The sequence below is a fragment of the Miniopterus schreibersii genome, assembly GCF_964146895.1.
Source record: "Miniopterus schreibersii genome assembly, chromosome: 10".
NCBI classification, from domain to species: Eukaryota; Metazoa; Chordata; class Mammalia; order Chiroptera; family Miniopteridae; genus Miniopterus; species Miniopterus schreibersii.
Genome location: NC_138110.1, coordinates 14040842 through 14059446, shown reverse-complemented (window position 1 = coordinate 14059446; position 18605 = coordinate 14040842). Strand labels below are relative to the sequence as shown.

Below are 18605 nucleotides of genomic sequence, written 5' to 3'. Positions count from 1 at the left end.
CTCACTTGAGGGGAGCGAGGGTGTCTGGGAATTATAAAGAGAGGGTGCACAGTGTCAACCTGTGTTTAGGGGATTTCATGTGGAAAATTAATATGCTTATTTTTCCATGAAAAAAGAGTAATGAGTAATACTATGTTCTGGTTTAAGATACACAATAAGTCAAAGACAATTGTGTAATGATCAAGATCTAGTCAAAGGAATGCTTGATTTCTGACACTAGCTAAACTGGATCTCCCCAGATACTGGTAGTAGAGCCAATATTAATCAGCCCCTGTTCCTGTTCCTGTTCCTAGGTCTTTGGCGGAAACAGGCCATTGGGGCTAAGACTCTGTGCTTGATATCACAGCACTACTTGAGATGGAGAAATGAGGAGCTGAGAACAGGGACAGAAAGCCTGAGCCCCTGCCAAGGGTGGGGCTAGAGACTCTTGAGGTGCTTGGTGGTCCTTTAGGACTTGACTTTAACGGCTTCCTTTGTAAGAACAAGTCAAGCAGACGAAACTGGGGGCCCAATAGCATCAAGAATTGGTCCACGAGGGACCTCCAAGATCACATCTGTCACAGCCACATCCTGTGGAGGGAATGTGTGGCTGCTCAGGGAGGACCCTGCCCTGTGGCCAGGGGTGTGAGGTTGGAAGGATGGCTGGTAGCCTGTTATGGTTTCTGCTTTTTCCTGCCTTCATAAAATGAGCTCCTTTTCTGATTTTTAAGGGACTAGTATTAGGGAAGTGCAATTTAAACAGTGTTGAGCATAATTTTTGATTAGTGGTTGTCTCCTGCTCTATTTCGGCTAGAGAATTTAGGAGATGTTCGATAATGTTTCACCAGAGGCTTTATGATGGTACAGTCTTTCAGAGGCGATGCCAGTCATGGGTAGAAATTTGACCCAGATGGATTCTGGATTCTTTTGAAGTGTTAGATGTTATGATTCTAAATGGAGAAATTGGCCAATAGCTGGGTGATTCAGGCTCTAAAATCGCCCACGACTGAAACACAGATTATTTTGTTTGAAACCTGGGACAAATTCTCCACTTTACTTTGGGTTGACAAGATTTAAATATCTGACCATTATTTTAAATGTAATTCCTTAAAGCCTCGTCCAACAATTTAAGTTTGTGCTGCTTCCAGCTTTAGTGTAACACTGAGAAGTCATTTCTCTGCCATTCCCCGAGGGATGGGCTATTGCTTCTGGTTTATTACGTTGGTAGGGAGGGGGCATTGAATGGGCTTCTAGTTAGCTCTTCCTACCATAATGGCCCTTACTTATGGATGACAGAGAGAATGTGGGGATTCTGAGAGTGACAAGTGTATCTATTCCAAATATATATCCAAGAACTGAGGAAATAACCACAGGTGGGTCCATACACCAACTGGTCCCTTGAGAGTCAGGCATGAACTAAGACTTCTTCTATTGCCTGACCACTATTAGCCCCTACTTTGACTTGTGGGCACAGTCTATCTGTGATTGTTATAACAAAAAGGTCAGATACTACCAATATAGGTGTTTTGTTGTTTTTTTAGTGATTTCCCATATACCTCCTGAACTCCCAGATAAGCACAGCTTTCTTATCGGTATCCCCCACCAGAGTGGTACATTTGTCACAACTGATGAACCTACATTGACAGATTATTATAACCCATAGTGTACATTAGAGTCCACTCTTGGTGTTGTAGATTCTATAGGTTTTGACAAACGTATAATGACATGTTTCCACCATTATAGCATCACCCAGAGTAGTTTCACTGGCCTACAAATCCTCCGTGCCCTGCCTACTCATCCCTTCCCAATCACCCCTGGCAACCACTGGAATTTGTACTCTCTCCACAGTTTTGCCTTTTCCAGAATGTCATCTAGTTGCAATCATACAGTATGTAGCCTTTAAAATTGGCTTCTTTCATGGAGTAATATGCTTTTAAGGTTCCTTCATATTTTTCATGTCTTGATGGCTCATTTCTTTTTAGCACTGAATAATAGTCCATTGTCTGGCTGTGTCAAAGTTTATCCATTCACCTACTGAAGGACAGCTTGGTTGCTTCCAAGTTTTGACAATAGTGAAGAGAATTGCTGATAACATTGTGTGCTGGTTTATGGACATAAGTTTTCAATTCCTCAGGGTAAATACCAAGGAGCTCGATTGCTGGATCAAGCAACTATTAGTGTAAGAGTATGCTTAGTTTTGTAAGAAACTGCCAGACTGTCTTCCAAAATGGCTGTCACCGAAATAGTTTTTAGCTTATGGATGAAGAGAGGTTTCATGGAAGTTAACTGACTCGTCCCAGATTGGACAGCATGAGGGAATTTCTACCCTATGTTTCTCTGGATCGCTTCTCATGCAGTGTTCAACCTAAGCAGGAGGGTGGAGGCATCCAAAGGATGTGACCTGATGGTGATGGGCTGGTAAAACCTAGGAACCCTGGATTTTTGGTCACAGTGATGTGAACTCTTACTTTCTCCCCCAAACCTGCTCCACCCGGAGCTTTCCTGGACTCAGTTGTGGACGCCTGTACCCTCCCAGTTGCTTAGGTTAACAACCCTGGAGTCAGCCTTAACTTCCTTTTTCCTCTCATACCCTATACCCATCTTTCCAAAATCCTGAGGACTCTATCTTCAAAATATTTCCAGAATCTGAACACTTCTAAACAAATACCTTCACTACCACCTATAGAAATTCAAGCATCTATTAGTGTTAACTTTATCACTGTATCGTTCTGATGGACTGAAGAGAACTGTATCTCCCACTTTTGTTTTTATACATCTGATATTTGAATGAATTTTACACAGATTAGCTTTTGGCTCCATACATTTAAAACCTTGTTTCTCCTTTACCCACATACTTCCAAGGCCAAGTGCTATAGGACACATTCATATCAGGAAACCACCTCTAGTGCAAGTTCCCTGCCAGGATATCAGGTGAGCTGGCACAGTGGGTGGCAGTGTTCTTAGAAGCCATTCCTACACCAGGATGTCAGGAAACCACCATGAACCCATACATATATCCAGTAAACACAAACTAAATGTATCTCTAAGTCAGATTCTCTTTAGTTGGATCCTCAGAGCACTCCTGGTCCTTCCAACATGAGGGAAAGTATGATGGAGGAGAAGCTGGAATGCAAAGAAGCAGGACTCAACCAGCAGCAATTCAAGTACCTTGCTTGGAAAGTTTTACAAAACCACCTGGACATTTTTTGTCAAGGCTCTGGGAGGGGCCTTTGTAAGTGAAGCGTCTCAAAACTCACATTTCATTAGCTTCGTGGTACGTCAGCTTCTGGGATATTTTAAATTGCAGCCGGCCCTCTTCCCCCGGAGCTCCTTATCCCTCCTACCTGCCTTCTCTCATTTCCTCTAGGTACTGTACAATTTACTTACGTCTCCTCCTGCTAGAATGTAAGCTTCACGAGGGCAAGGATCTTTGCTTGTTTTGTTCACTGATGTTTCTCAGGTGCCTAGAACAGGGCCAGGTGCATAATAGGTGCTCTAAAAAGATTTGTGCATAAATGAATGGAATAAAATAGCATATAAATGAGTGAGTGCATGAACTAAAGATAATCTAGGGTCAGGACTGGAATAATCCAGGCTTTATAAATTTTAAATTTTGAATTTTATTCCAGACTCTGCCATTTAACCTTGGTCATGTCATTTCAACTTTCTGGGCCTCTGTTTCCTCGTGTATTAAAATTACTGGTTACTTATTCATTCCGTTAATATCCGTAGCGACACAGCTCTGATCAAGGGGCTACACCTTTGTACTCCGGCTCCTTTGCACTGAAATCCAGCCACCCTTGCAGAGCCGGGAACTCGGAGGCTCAAACGTCCCGCCTCTCCCAAGCCCCGCCCACCCACCTGGCCGGCTCTCGGCCCGCCCGGTGCTGCGACGCCCCCGCGAGCCGAAGCCCCGCCTTTCTCGCTCAGTCACCCAATGGCCGAGATACACGGCTAGGTATATAGCTTTAGGTGTCCTCTTGGCGCCTGACCAGAGCCGTGGGGGATTCCGTTCCTCTTGAGTAGTCACTTTCCCGAGTTACCCCAGCGACGTGCAGGGTCACCCACGCCCCCAGGTTTCCTCGGAAGCGTCGGACAAGGCTCCGGAGCCCCGTCGCTGCCCTTCTTAGGAGCCCCGGGTCTTCACTGGACGAGGCTCTCGCCCCGCGGAGTTCTGGGAGTAGTAGTTTTCTTCCTCCAGGTTCCTTCCAGCTACGCTGGAGGCCAAGACTCGCGGGACTACGCTTCCCAGACGCCTGAGCGACTCGCCGGTCACGTGGCCGTCAGGGACGCGGGGCTGGTGGGCGGGGGCCCGGCGGGTGCTCGGCAGCTGTCAGAGACTCCACGAGCTCGCGGGCCCCCGTTGGCCCTGAGACCCCCGGCATGGTGCGCGCGGGCGCCGTGGGGACGCATCTCCCCACGTCCGGCTTGGACATCTTCGGTGACTTGAGAAAGATGAACAAGCGCCAGGTAACAGAGGCCCGCGTGGGGGGCGCGCCCAGGAGCCGGGGCCAGGACGGGCGGCGATTGAGGGGAGTCAGGGCGTCCCCCGTAGGACTCCGGCAAGGACAGCGCCCCGCGCCTCCCGCGCCTCGCGCGCCAGGCTCTCCTAGGCCCTGGTTCAGATCCGCACCGGCCCACGTGCGGACGCGGGTGTGTGCTTTCTTGCACTGGAAGAGCCCACCTGCGGGAAGGCGGTCGGGAAGGGGGAGAAAATGGAAACCTGGTCCTACAGATGCCGGGGGAGCTGAGGCAGCCGGGCGGGTGACCGCGGTCTGCACGCATTTAAAGGGCCGCCCGCAGGAAGGGGAACGGATCTCGGGGGGCTCCTGAGGCCCGGCGCCCGGAGGCACGCTGCCCGCCGGAGAGGGGCAGAGGGCGGCGAGAGGAAAGACTGTCAGAGGGGGCTGCGCCCTAAGAGTGCGTCCCCGAGCGGCGCCCTCCCTTCCTGGGACGTGTTTCCCAGCCACGCGCGGGGACCGAACAACAACAGCTCCTCGTGCCGAGGGCCCGGGGAGAGGGGCGCACCCTCGCGGGCGGAACCGCGCCCCGGAAGGGTCCCGGGAGCCTCTGACTTCTTTCTGTGTGCCTGTGTTTTTATCGACGTATAATAGACGTGCGATAGTGTGTCAGCTTCAGGCATCTCTGACTCTGCCTCGGATCTGGCCGTCTCTGCGCCTTGAATAGAGGAGGCAGTTGGCCTGGAGTCTTTGGGCGGCTGGGGTGCATGTCTCGCTTTTCCCTGACCTCGGAGAAAAACTTCCCTCTTGCTCTCTCCTCCAGGAAAAATGAGGCTGCTTAAGCTTCTAGACGGAGAATTTAGGGGACCCGTAGGGCACCAGTCCCAGGGTGGCTGTGAATGGATCCTAGTGCTTATATTGATACTAATAAGAAAGCGTGCTAAGAAAAAGGGAACCTTACTACAATTGGTATTAATTCTCATGATTTTGATGGCATCCTGTTTCATTTGTCTGGGCACAACTTATTCCTTTGGGCATATGGTTTGCTTGTGTGTTTTTTCCTGTTTTTTTTTTCTTCGCCCCAAGTAGAATTTCAGACCAGCACGGTAATGTGAGAGAGTCTCGTGGCCTGAGTTTCATGAACTGTGTTTGTTTCTAGGTGCACACAGCTCCTCGGCGCCTGGTAGTGTCTGCGACCGAGATTCATTGCGGCGGTGACTATCACTAGCTTGAAAAACGGACAGCTAATGTCCTGAGCATTGATGCTGTCCCCAAGAACATCCTCCAGGAAACAGAGCTTTACTTAAACATTTATACTTAATTGGCTAGGTTTTTAAAATGTCTCTAAAACAGTAGGATTACTGACGGTTATAATTATAGACTATCAGAGAAGGCCTTGGATGTGTCAACCCCTAAGCCCTTTTGAAAGATCGGTATATTCCCACTCTCAGCGATAAGGCCTATTAGTAGCTGTTGCATTGCCTGTGTTTTGCTAGTCTTCTAATTAATATTCAGAAGCTCAAATCTGCTGCCTCCTGGTACTTTTTTTTTTTTAAGCTTTGTCCTTTTACTTGTTTCTCCTCCCCCCACCCCCCCCTCCAAAATAGCATGCTGTGACACCTTGTCAGGCACGCACACCCCACCAATCCTGGAAGTGGGACCTCCTTTCTCTGCTCCCCCTGCTTACTCTTAATTAAGGCAAGAGCCACATGCAAAAACAAGGACTCTTTGTTTCTGCAGCGAGGAAGGAAGAAATAACGCTACTGGCATTTCTGCTGCTCTGTCAGCCAGAATATCTGATCTTAGATTTTTTTTTTAAACCCTCAGACGTTGGCTATTTCACCATTGGTTGACAAAGACTGAGTGTGGCCTTGCTTCTAAACTCTGCTGGATCATTAGGTGCCAAGCATACAAAGTTGGTAGGCAAAGATGAACAAGAGCACCTTGTTGTCCAAGTTAGCTTGTCATAGTTCAACCAAAATTATGTTTCTGGATTCCAGGATTTCAATCCTAGACTCAGGTTAGTAAGCCCCTTAAAGACAGGGTGTTGGAAGTGCGATCTGTGCTTTTGCGATTAGCTTGATGGTTAGGTTTTTGTATAATTGCCCATTTCTTTAGCAAGTAGATGTCTTGCTCAAAGGAAGTTTAATTTTTTTGAAGAATTTATTTCACTTCCCCTTGATGAATATTAACTCATCCCCTTGATGAGTTTTTAAAATTGGTGTGTAACTTTCAAGCATCGGAGATCATACTGGGAAATATATTTTTAGTACCCAGTCTTTATTAGGTAAATGGCAAGGTTTCCTGCTGTGCTTTTTTCAGGGTAGAGCCCAATGGTTTGAAAACCTCTCTAAAAATGGCAATCTCTGTTTAAAACTGTGGCTTAAGGCTTTCCTAATCAGATCTGTAATTCAAAATGAAACAAAATTTGTTTATCAAACCGTTCAAGTCAGGCAGAGCAGGTGGGGAAGTTTTTCGAGTGAACAGTGAAGAACTTCTTTCTGCTTTAGACAGATGTGACAAGACCGATTTTACTTTGGAAGCAACACTTTGCCCAATGCTTTCACAGTATTTGCTTAGCTCTCCAGCTTCCGTTTTTGCTCTCTTGGGAATTTAATGATAGTTTCATAATTTGTTATTGACACAGTAGCCAACTAGTTTTTAAAAATGGTGTGTAACTTTAGTTTTCCCATTTTCATTTATTACATCAAAATGTCTTCAGTTATTTTAATTCACTTTTTATGTCCCCATTTTCAGTCATATTCTTCCTAATTACCTCGCATTACATAATTTCACATAGGTGTAATATTAGCAAGAGCTGTGTCACATCAGAATATGTTTTCATGTTGTGTCACACTCTTCAAGTGATTATTTTAATACCAAATAATGTCCTGTCAGTTGCACTTCTTTTCAACACTCCCCGCCCCCCTAATTTTGGAATTCATCCATGCTCATCATAGGAATTTTAAAGAATAGAGAATAGTTGAAAGAAGAAAACGTAATCCTTCGTCATTCCACTGCACTAAGACAGCCTCTGTTAGCATCTTGGGACATCTCCTTGTATGTTTTCTAAACTGTTTTTTAGTTTGTGGAGATCCTACTACAGCCTACATTTTACATTTAACATATCTTACATGTTTATCATGTCACTGAAAGTTTTTATTCATTGTTTTAAGTGGCACAGTAACTTCCCATTATTTACCCGATCATTTCTCTATCATTGCTCATTTATTTCCTTTTCCCTACTGTTAGAAATAAGACGGAGATAAACATCTTGGGCCATAATCCCCTATCTGCCTTTATCTTAGACTGAATTCTGAGAAGTAGAATTACTGAGCCAAGAGTAACCTCTTGATACTAAATTGCTTTCCAAATGGTTATGTCACCTTGTATCCCCACCACAGTGCACCTTTACCAAGTTTTAGCATTTAAGAAAACACACAAAACACCACCTTTAAATTTGCTTGGCAGAATAAGTGGGGGCCTAGAGGGTGGAGGCAGGATTTGGTCTGAACACTGTAAATGTTTATTCACTACGTGTATTTCTTCTCTGGAAAACTAATAGTTTTAAGCTTTTATTTCATTTTTGCTCCAAGATAGGATACCAGGAAAGGAAACAAGGTCAAACAAAAGTGAAGCTAGAAAACAGATGAAAGAGTGGTAACAGACAGCCAGAAAAAAGCCAAAATCCTAAGCCAACCGTGGGAGAAACTGAGAAATAACTTCACTATTTATGCTGCAGAATCCTCAGACTCACGAATTGGCAGTTCCCATGTCTCTGGAATGGGGTGAAGGGGAGGTGGGGCTAAAATCAATTCTATCGGGCGAAAAAGCTGAGGAACGGATCCCTATCTGTCCTCCCCACTCCCCTTGGGTTTTCCTCTCCCGGGTAGGGTCTGGAAGTCTGTTCATTGGAGGGTCCTGGAGTTAGGGCTGCCAGGCCCAGTGGAGGGTGTGGATACTAGGCTGTGAGGGGCTTCAGGCCGATGATGGAGAAACACAGTGAAGGGTGGAGGTCAGAAAGAGCAAGAGCCCTGTAGGTGAGCGCATAGGCCAGAAGACAGGTGTATGCGGTCAGGTAAAGGGGGTTAGAGACTTGGGGATCGAACAGTTACAGTCCCGGATATGTAGCTGAGAGGATGGCTCAGGTGGAGGGAGAAGGTCATTGGAGATTAGGAGGTCCAGAAATTGAGTTGCCAGCGTGTTGGGTGGGCCATCCTCATGGCTCTTCAGATCACCCGGACAACCACAGGGACTGTGAAGAGAAGGACTGAGGCAGGTACCTGAGTAAGGAGCCATCCAGAGGACAGTAAGAGCAGGTGCCCTGAGGGCTTACATTTCCAGTAGTTCTTGGCACAGTGGCTCTTGTCCCCGTAGCCTCTAGGAGGACGGTGGACATCTGGGCCAATGGTTCAATCACAGCTGCACAGGGATTTGTGACGTGGGCAGGGGTAGCACCTCCCCTCAGGCCCCAGGGGCTGGCAGTGTGGCCGGCGCTTGTCAGCAAGGAAGAGCCTCGTGTTTCGGCGTGTGAGGGACAGGGAGGGACCAGGACAAACCCTGTGTGTCTTAACTCAGTAGTCTCAGGTTGGGCGGCCAGCTCAGACTGATGCATCGACTCGTGACTTTCCAAGCATGGAAAATCGAAACATCCAGTTGTGTAACATTTTTGTTGACTTTTAAGCACACTTTCAGATAGTGAAGAGCCTCATTGCTCAGCACTGTAGGACTCGGAAGTCTCTTTCAGGGTCTCTTTAGCTAGGTGGCTAAGAAGTGGTTCGAGATGATCCACACTGCCTGTGCCAAGTGCTCAGGTCAGGCCTGTGCTGCCTGCACTAGAGCTGAGGCCCTCGCAGCAGAATTTGGGTGGCGGGACCCTTTGGGGGTCAAAGGTGATGGGAAATCCCAGAGCAGTGAGCAGAATGTTAGTGAGGCTTTCACAAAGCAGGTCCCAAGCAATGCTCTGGTTTTTCTCTCCCTTTTCTGTCATTGAAGGAGAGATGTATATGGAAGGCTCATTCCACAGGCAAACGTGGAAATAGTGCCTAATTTTGTAGTTCGTGTTAGTTTCCTGTCGTCACAGCCATGGGTTCTCTTTTTCAAACGGACACACATGCAGCTGAGGGTTGGTGTGCGCGCTGCCGTTGGTTTTCACTCCTGGGTTGGCCTTTCTCGTTCCAGCTCTATTACCAGGTTTTAAACTTCGCCATGATCGTGTCTTCTGCGCTCATGATCTGGAAGGGCTTGATCGTCCTCACGGGAAGCGAGAGCCCCATCGTGGTGGTGCTGAGGTAGGTCCCCTGGGCGGTCACACTGCATCACACCACTGCCCTGCCCGGGAGCAGGGTCGCCTTGTGGGTAGCCTGCGTGACAACCCAGACTCAGTACTGTGATTGGACAAAAGTCGTCTTTCTTTTTAATCCAAAGGATGTTTTTTCCATTGCTTTTCAGAGTGGAAGGGTGGGAGAGGGGAGAGAGACCATTGGTTGGTTGCCTCCCACATGTGCCCACATGCACCTGACTGGGGATGGGGATGGAGCCTGTAACCGAGGTATGTGCCCTTGGCCGGAATCGAACCTGGGACCCTCAGTCCACAGGCAGACGCTTTAACCACTGAACCAAACCGGCTAGCGCAAAAGTCTTTATTGATACCTGTTTGAGAATATTTTATTTTTTCTGGCTTTAACTGGAAATCTTATTTTTTCTGACAAGACATGTTAGAGCTTTTATATGTTCATGATAATGCTCCAGGGCAAACAATTTGCATCTGTATTTTAATGTTTAAATCCACATAAAAGGACAATGTACTAAATAGTATTAATGCATTATTTGTGTACAAATTGATTTTTAAACAGAGGTGACTTAAAACTGTTACTTGATGGTAGCAAACAGACAGGGGGTAGACATCCTCAGGGCCTAGCAGAGTGTCTAGTATGTTTTTAAGCTTCTTTTGCTTGCTGTTGTAGGTGGCTGCTCTCTTCTCAAACTATTATTCTGATAAAGCTTGTGTATTTTAGAAGGTTTGATACTTTAGTTAATGCCATGTAGTCACAAAGCCATCCAATGGGAAAAAGTTAACGATCAGTTTGCAACTGAATAACAATGTTTGGAGCCCTTAGGTGTTTCACTATGCTCTCTGTGCAGTGTCTCAGATCATCGAGTCTTACTTACAGTGGGCGGGAATGGAGCCCCAGTTTTACAGGTGGCGCAGTGGGCTCTAGCAGTGACTTGGGCAGGGTCACAGCTGGCCATTGCAGCAGCCAGGGCCAGCACATAGGGTTCTGGGCTCCCAAGCCTGTGCCCTTTCCTTCACTGGGCCCCACTGCCACGTCATGGGGCTTTTGCCATCGCCCCAGTTTCACCAGTGGTCCTTGTGTGGCTGGCTGAGGGGCCCTTCTAGAGGTACAGTGTTTTCATAAGTGTAGGGGCCTTAGGAAAGCATAGGGGCCACCAATTCACTGGCCTTCACACTGTGCTCCAGGAGTGCCCTGGGGTCCGGGTTGTAGCTCAGGAGGAAACAGGGGCCCAACCTCATGGATTCCAGACCCCTTAGCCTTGTTCAGTTATGACAGCTCCACTTTATGTATCATATATTAGGCTTCCTGGTAAGATTTCATTGGAAGGATGGATTTTATGGCTTTTTTTAAAAAGAAGAAATTTAAAACCTCAAATATATTTTTATTTTTTTTAATTGTTGGGGACATTGGTTAATAAAATTATATAGATTCTAAGGGTACAATTCTATAATACATCATCATATTGTACTGTGTGTTCACCACCCCAAGTCAAGTCTCCTTCCATCACCATTTATCCCCCATTTACCCTCCCCACCCCTCTTTCCCTCTGGTAATCACCATGCCGTTGTCTGCCTAGGAGGGTTTTTTTCCTCCCTAAAGCTTAATCTCATCACCTTTTTCACCCAGCCCCTCCACCCCCCCCTTCTGACAGCTGTCAGTCTGTTCTCTGTATCTACCAGTCTATTTCTGTTTTGCTTGTTAGTTTATTTTGTCCACTTGATTCCACATGTAAGTGAAATCGTATGGTATTTGTCTTTCTCTGACTAAAAACCTCAAATTCAGATGGACCCCCTCAGCTGAGGCCCAATGAGGCCAAGGTCACTTGATCTCACGGTCACTTGGGGCAGAGCCAAGACTAGATTTGAGATGTCCTGGCTCCTCTTAAATCACACACACACACACACACACACACACACACAAGCACACACACAGAAATTGTGAAATTGTGCTGTATAGGGACTTTTTTTACCATTCTAAGGTCATTTCGTTTGTCAACATGAACTATCAATTTCACGAACGAGAGATGTGTGACCTTGGGGAACACTGACCTTAGGGGAATGCCTGACCCATGAAGAAAGAAGTGTGAGTTGATTTTAGTGAGATGCTTCAAAGGACTGCTTTCCTTGTGGGACACGACAGTGGCTCTTGACGCCAGGCTCCAGCTCTCTCGCCTGCCGCCAAGACCTGTGCAGGAGCCCTGTTTCTAGCTATAGTTCTTAGTTGGTACGCAGCCCGAGGTGGCTTTCTAAAGACATCTTCCCACTGTGTGTCTTCAGCAGTTTGTTGAAAGAGGGAAGGTGAAGCAGTAGATGAAGAAATTATCGTAAACATTTTAGTCATTTTTCTTTAAAAGAAGACAAAACCCTGAAGTAATTATGTTTTATTTTCAGAAAAAGACAAAATAAACATCCATGTTGGGAGACAGAAAACCCAAATTTGTTCTTACTTAGATGGTTTCTTTTTCTTACCCTTTTAGTCATTTATATTTCCAGCCCTTTTTTTTCAGATTTCCTAGTTTTGATTTGCTAGATCAATAACCATACTTAGTGTTACCGGTTTCACTTAAAAATAAACACGTCAGCAGGTGCTTAGTGACAGGCCAGCCTCCACTGTGCTTCTCCTTGCTGGGTTCCCCGTGTGCTGACAAGTTTAAGATGTGCCCGGCTGGAAGAGATGGGGGCCACCTTCTGATCTGCTTCCATTGTGAACCCACGTTTCCCTTTAAAGCTCCCTGTTTCTTCACTATTGTAGCTCGTTCTCCCCCTTCCAGCCCTCAGTGAACTCCCTTAGCATTGCTTGCCCAACCCCTATATTGCCAAATGTCTAGGTCTTACTTTCTTATGCATTAAACAAAGCACGAGCATATGTAAAGTGAATTCTGTTTTGATCATTTCAGCTTCCACTAGATTACAATTGACTTTGAATCCAGCGAAGATTTTTGGCACAGGTTTACATGGATACATGTAGGATTATTTATTGGCCTCCACATCAAAAAGGTTGGTTAAAATTGAGCTTTCTGTAGGATAGGGTCGAAAGGATGACGCTGCAGGAATCAGGAGACTCGGGTTTGAATTTGTCCCTACCCGCAGCTTGGCTGGCGGGTAGCTCATCCTCCTAAGTGCTTTCATTTGCTGGTTTCTCATTCCTTGAACGAGTACGTATGTCCTGTCCTGGGTGCTGGGGATACACCATAAAATGGAAGAATAGTCCGTGAGTATTAACCAGCCCTCAGTCTGTGGTTCTGAATGAAACTATAATGTGTTTGTAGACGTGGACTTTTCTTTTTTTTTATATCTTTATTGATTTCAGAGAGAGGAAGAGAGAGAGACAGAAACATCAATGATGAGAGAGTCATTGATCGAGCCCACAACCCAGGCATGTGCCCTGACCGGGACTCGAACCCTGATCGCCTGGATCCTAGGTCGACGCTCAACCTCTGAGCCATGCCTGGCCGGGCAACGTGGACTTTTCTAAGTGTAAACATTGGCCCTTCTCAGACTTAAATCTAAGAAGAACTCCTCTGCTTTCTCACTTAACGCTATCCCTTGCATAGTCAGGAGGAAACGCTGGCTTATTTATTAGCTCATAGACCTACTGGACTGTTGATGAAAGTTGAAACTCTCACTCACATGTTCATTATTATGCTTATTGTGAATTGAAACGTTTGCCTTGTGACGCAGAGTAATTTGGATGTGATTTTGTGTTTCTTTCTAGTGGCAGCATGGAGCCAGCCTTTCATAGGGGCGACCTTCTGTTCCTGACAAATTTCCGGGAAGACCCTATTAGAGCTGGTGAAATCGTTGTCTTTAAGGTCGAAGGACGAGACATTCCAATAGTTCACAGAGTAATCAAAGTTCATGAAAAGTAAAGAGGCTTTACTTCTTTTGGGTGTTGTTTTGTAAATTTTTGGTAGAATTTTAATGGTTGACTAGAAAGTGCAAAAGCACTGAATTATGTTCCTAGTTCTGCCATTTATTAGTTGGGTGACTTTGAACCTGCTACTTAACTCGGTCTGTAAGGTGGGAATGATATACTTTACCCACAGTAACTCACAGGGGATTATGAGAACTGAAGAACTGATGATTATTAAAGAACTTGAACATAGTCAGATGGAGTGTATTATGGCACAATATTAGTTATTTGAAGGAGTCCCAAAGAAAATCAAATCGTGTTGTAACTGAGGATTATTTTGATGTGAGAATTATTTTCTGAAATGCAGAAAGCTGCCAGTTTGTTTATATCATTTTGGACCAAGTGGAATTCTCAACAGTAATATTAGCCCTGGATGGATACAAATTCCTTTCCCAAACTCATCCCATGATTTGGTAGTTGCATATCCTGCATTAATTCCCCCACCCCCACCTCCACAAATGGGCTTTCCTTTCCTTTAAAGCCAGTGATGACTTACTAAGAACCGGAAACAATGACTTCTAGCTCAAATACGTTATGTTCCCATGAGACACTAAGTCACGTGATTAGTGAAAATGTTACATTTTATGTACTTGGTTATTTATTTACCCTTATGTAGGCTTACTGTAGAATTTTACGTGCATGAGTTATGGAATTAAATTTAGGCTTGTGTGTTTGTGTTTTTAATGGTGCATTGCTCATCCTGGGTGTGTGTGCGTGCGCCATAACTATTTGTACATTCCTGGTATTTAGGGTCCCATTCCATTCACTGCTTCCAGGTTCCCCAAAGATATTGACACTTAAAAATATTCATTTCATTTTACTCTCAGCATTAGAAGGACCCTGTTTCAGTTTGTGTTAATACACTAATGTTACTTGATGTCTACTTATTAACTTACTGATGAGGAAATAGCTCAGTCATAATGTGACAGTACTCTCACCTGATTTAAAGTAATTTCCAAGGATGAGAAACTGTTCAGAGTGGAGGAAATAGCGATGACTTGCTGTAATTTGCATGAATTGTGGGAGATTTTTATCCTTTTGATTTCCTTTATAACCGTGGCTGCAAATCAGCTTGTTCCTTTTGGCGTGGCTTCAAATCTTTGTGGGCTTTTAAGCTTTTATCAGATTATAATAGTGCAATTTTTCATTTGTCTATTGAAAGAAGATGCTCTTTGTGGCTCTACAATGCTGTCATGTTGTATTTCTAGGGTCAAGGCTATGTAAGCACCAGTTTAGAATGTTTAAAGTGAATCCCACGTGTGTCTTTAACATGCTGGTTTTATGCCATTTATTGTTCCTGTTTCTTTGCAAACTGGAGTTTACACCACTTTGCTCAGTGGTGAAGGAAGTAATGCATTACCGCCTTCCGCATTTGGCAAGGAAAAGTAAGTTTGAGGAGAGGTAAAGGGACACTTGCATATTTGACTTACCTTGTGCTCAGATCTGTGTGATCTGGGATCAAGTTCACATCTGAAGTGAAGAGGAACATAATCCATGTTAACAAGTTGGCACATGAGGACTAACAGTAAAAACAGCTGCTGGAAGCTAATCATTGCCTTACCGGTGCCCTTGTGCTTGGCTGTGCTTTTTGGTTGCCAGGGTAACTTGAGTGTTTTATAATTAAGTCTATAATATTGTCATTAGATTTGTGCTTTTGTTGCATGGTTATCTGTATGCCATCATCTTAGACCAAGAAAGATGAGGTTATCTTAGACTGCTTTTCTGAGTGCCTGTATCTGGCTATAAAGTGTTGGATAAACTAATTTTCGCTAATGCTGCTGTGCTAAAAATAATTTTTGAAAGGACATTATTTTGCTTTCCAGAGATAATGGAGACATCAAATTTCTGACTAAAGGAGATAATAATGAAGTTGACGACAGAGGCTTGTACAAAGAAGGCCAGAACTGGCTGGAAAAGAAGGACGTGGTGGGAAGAGCCCGAGGGTGAGCACTGACTCTAAGTTCCATAGAAGGTTCAGAAACCAGAGAGTACTCAGAAGCAGATGACTGTCTGAGGTGACAGGGCCACTCATTGTCAGTGAGCGTGTCAGGACAGCTGTAAGGGTTCTGGTGTGCATCGTGATGACGAACTAAGACGTGGAACTGAGCAGGACCTAACATCTAAGGCTGAGCGCAAGTATATTATCCATGTTGTGGGTTCGATTCTGTTTTTGAAATAAAGCCTCACCTAGGGAGTAGTTATTTGTGGGTCTTAAATAATGGTTACCAGAGATCCTCTCAGAGATAGCTACTGATAACTACTCTGGTGAACGTCCTAGATACTTCCTGTCCCTATGCAGATGTGTATGCATATGTAACATATACTTTTACATAGATAATTAAATTTTTTTTTTTTTTTACCCAACAGAAATTTGGAAATAGCTTTCAGTGTCAAATCTACATCTATATCTTTTTACAGGGCTACATGTGGTTTCCCTGAGAATTGTGACTTATTTAACTAATCCTCTTTTGGTGGATATTTAGATGATTTCCTGTTTTTTTTCACTGTTAAAAACAGTTCTGTGATAAATCTTTTAATAGTCATCTTTGCATAATTATTCCAGCGACAAGTTCTGCTTCTGATTGACAGCAGACAGTGTATCCTCTTAGAAAACCAAAAAAAGGGCAACTCCTCCTTTCTCTTGGTGACCCTTTTATGTTTAACCCTCGTTAGAAATGCCTTTTAAAAAATCTTATCTAAACCCCACCAGCAATGTGAGGCTGGAGAACATTGGTTACCTTTTCTAAGATTCAGCTTTATTCATCAAATTGTAGTTTAAGGCCTCTGTCTGCCCCTTTTCTCTCTCTGCTCACCCTTTGACCATTTTTTCTCTATTGCATTTCCATGGGACTATCTGGGGAGATGAGAGACTTCCAGTTGGTCAGTCCTGTGTTTTCAGAAACTCTGGTAGAGGCTTTGTGTAAGTGGGAGCTCGAAGCCACTGATTGAAAGGAGACTGATGGGAACTAACGGTGTGTTACCTGGTTTCGCATTAGTGACATTAACTTTGCCAGCATAACCATCAGCCAGCCTATGCCCTGAACCCCCTCTCTCTGGGACCATAATCACGTTTGGGTGTGAGTTGTGAGATCCCCATTGATTTGTAATCACTGCACAATACACTTGTTTGTTACATCTGAAAAGCGCTGTGGAGTGAAAATGATGATAATTCTCTTTTTAAAAAAATATATATATTTTTAATATCAGGGAGAGGAAAGGAGAGGGAGAGAGAGAGATAGAAACATCGATGATGAGAGAGTCATTGATTGGCTGCTTCCTGCATGCTCCCCACTGAGGATCGAGCCTGCAACCCGGGCATGTGCCCTGACCGGGAATTGAACCTCGATGGCCTGGATCCTAGGTGGACACTCAACCGCTGAGCCACACCTGGCCGGGCATGATGATGATTCTTGATGAAACTAATTATCCATGTATTTTAAACGCTTTCTCTAACAGCAGTTCTTAGGGGATCTGCATCTTACTTCAGTACTAAAAAATGAAAAACTAGGTTGATCAAAGTTGCCCATTCCCTTTGTACACGTGGCTCAGCTGCTTATTTTAATTCTGTTATGGTGGAGACGAGTTGCATCTCTAGCTGAGATCATGTGCCTGCTTAAAAATTGTCCTGCCTCTTACCTCTGGTGCTTTTTATTAAGAGAGCCTTTGAGACAGGAGTGACCGTTGCTCTGACAGCCCCAGTTAGTGCCATTCCCAGCAAGAATGTTTCCTATGGCTGATTTATAGTGTTTTCAAAGGTTGCTTTCATATTACAAACAATTATGATATTTCTGGCTTTTTATCTCACAATTTAGGTTTTTACCATATGTTGGTATGGTCACGATAATAATGAATGACTACCCAAAATTCAAGGTAGGAATTTATATGTGTGTCTGTATTTTAAAAATATATTGGAGCTTTTTACTTGTGCAGCTATAAAAATGCAGTTTGTTTAAAATGTGTTACTAGTTCTTTGTTCTGCAGAGTATTTGTTGTTAACCACAAATTAACACAATCATTTCAATTATATATTTAAAATAGCTACTTTCATCTTTTATGTTCACAGTGTGTTCAAAAATGGCACCTATATGTTTGTTGCTTTTTACTATGGGAATATTTAGAGAAACAAAATAGTACAATAAACTCTGTAATACTAATTTCCCAATGTCAGTGAAAATGTTCTGTCTGTTTTTTAAAAGCCACTTGAAAAACAATAGGAAACCTACGCAGGAATGAGCAGTGCACTAGCTGTGTTGTTGGGGTTTGAGCCTTAGTCCTTCAGTAGGTTGTTGGGTTTTTAATCACAATGCGCCATCGAGCAGCTAACGTGCTCAAGGGGGAAGAGGTCACCTTTGGTTCCGTCCTCAGTCCAGAATTGAACAGACTTCATGTGAACATCCGCAACCCAAATTTATGTGGAGCCCTCGCAGTAATTTTCCATTCTGTTTTCTTTACAGTATGCTCTTTTGGCTGTGATGGGCGCATATGTGTTACTAAAACGTGAATCCTAAAGTGAGAAGCGGTTCCTGGGACCAGATTGAAATGAATTCTGTTGAAAAAGAGAAAAACTAATATATTTGAAATGTTTCACTTTCTGTATACAAGGGGAACAGTGTGGAGACGTTTGTGTCTTGTCCAAATAAACGATTCACCAGTGAAGGTTGTTTTCTGTTGTGGGCTCTGATTTGAATCTGCTCAGTCTACCTGCCCCTGTGGTGCCCATTCTACTCCGAGGGCGAGGGGCTGCACCACTCCAGGCGTCAGGCGTCATGCACGTGATAAAGCTGTAATGTCTGAGTTCTGAAAATGAAATTCTTGGCATAGCATAGTAGCATTTCAGGGGGAAACATACAGGCCCTTGAAAAGAGATGGCTTTTTATCTATTAAAGTAGAATCTGTTAATTCGTAAAGCCTAAAGCTGTTTTTGGAAGGAAAGGTGTACTCTGCTTTGTTTTTGTGG

At 44.4% G+C, this 18605-nt stretch overlaps 1 protein-coding gene across 1 annotated transcript; it reads left to right on the top strand.

Annotated features, from left to right (window-relative positions):
• Positions 1-3907: 3907 nt before the first annotated feature.
• SEC11C (SEC11 homolog C, signal peptidase complex subunit) lies at positions 3908-18304 on the top strand. Its single transcript, XM_081149056.1, has 6 exons — positions 3908-4449; positions 9621-9730; positions 13451-13600; positions 15472-15591; positions 17461-17518; positions 18103-18304. The coding sequence occupies exons 1-6, from the start codon at positions 4363-4365 to the stop codon at positions 18154-18156; spliced, it is 579 nt and encodes a 192-aa protein (XP_081005182.1). The 5' UTR covers positions 3908-4362; the 3' UTR covers positions 18157-18304.
• The last annotated feature ends 301 nt before the right edge of the window (positions 18305-18605 follow it).

Excerpts from the sequence above, each read along its gene's own strand:
- SEC11C (XM_081149056.1), top strand. The coding sequence starts at position 4,363 with ATGGTGCGCGCGGGCGCCGTGGGGACGCATCTCCCCACGTCCGGCTTG. Across the intron at positions 4,450-9,620 it reads GAAAGATGAACAAGCGCCAG|CTCTATTACCAGGTTTTAAA; the intron begins GTAACAGAGGCC and ends TTCTCGTTCCAG. Across the intron at positions 17,519-18,102 it reads ATGACTACCCAAAATTCAAG|TATGCTCTTTTGGCTGTGAT; the intron begins GTAGGAATTTAT and ends TTTTCTTTACAG.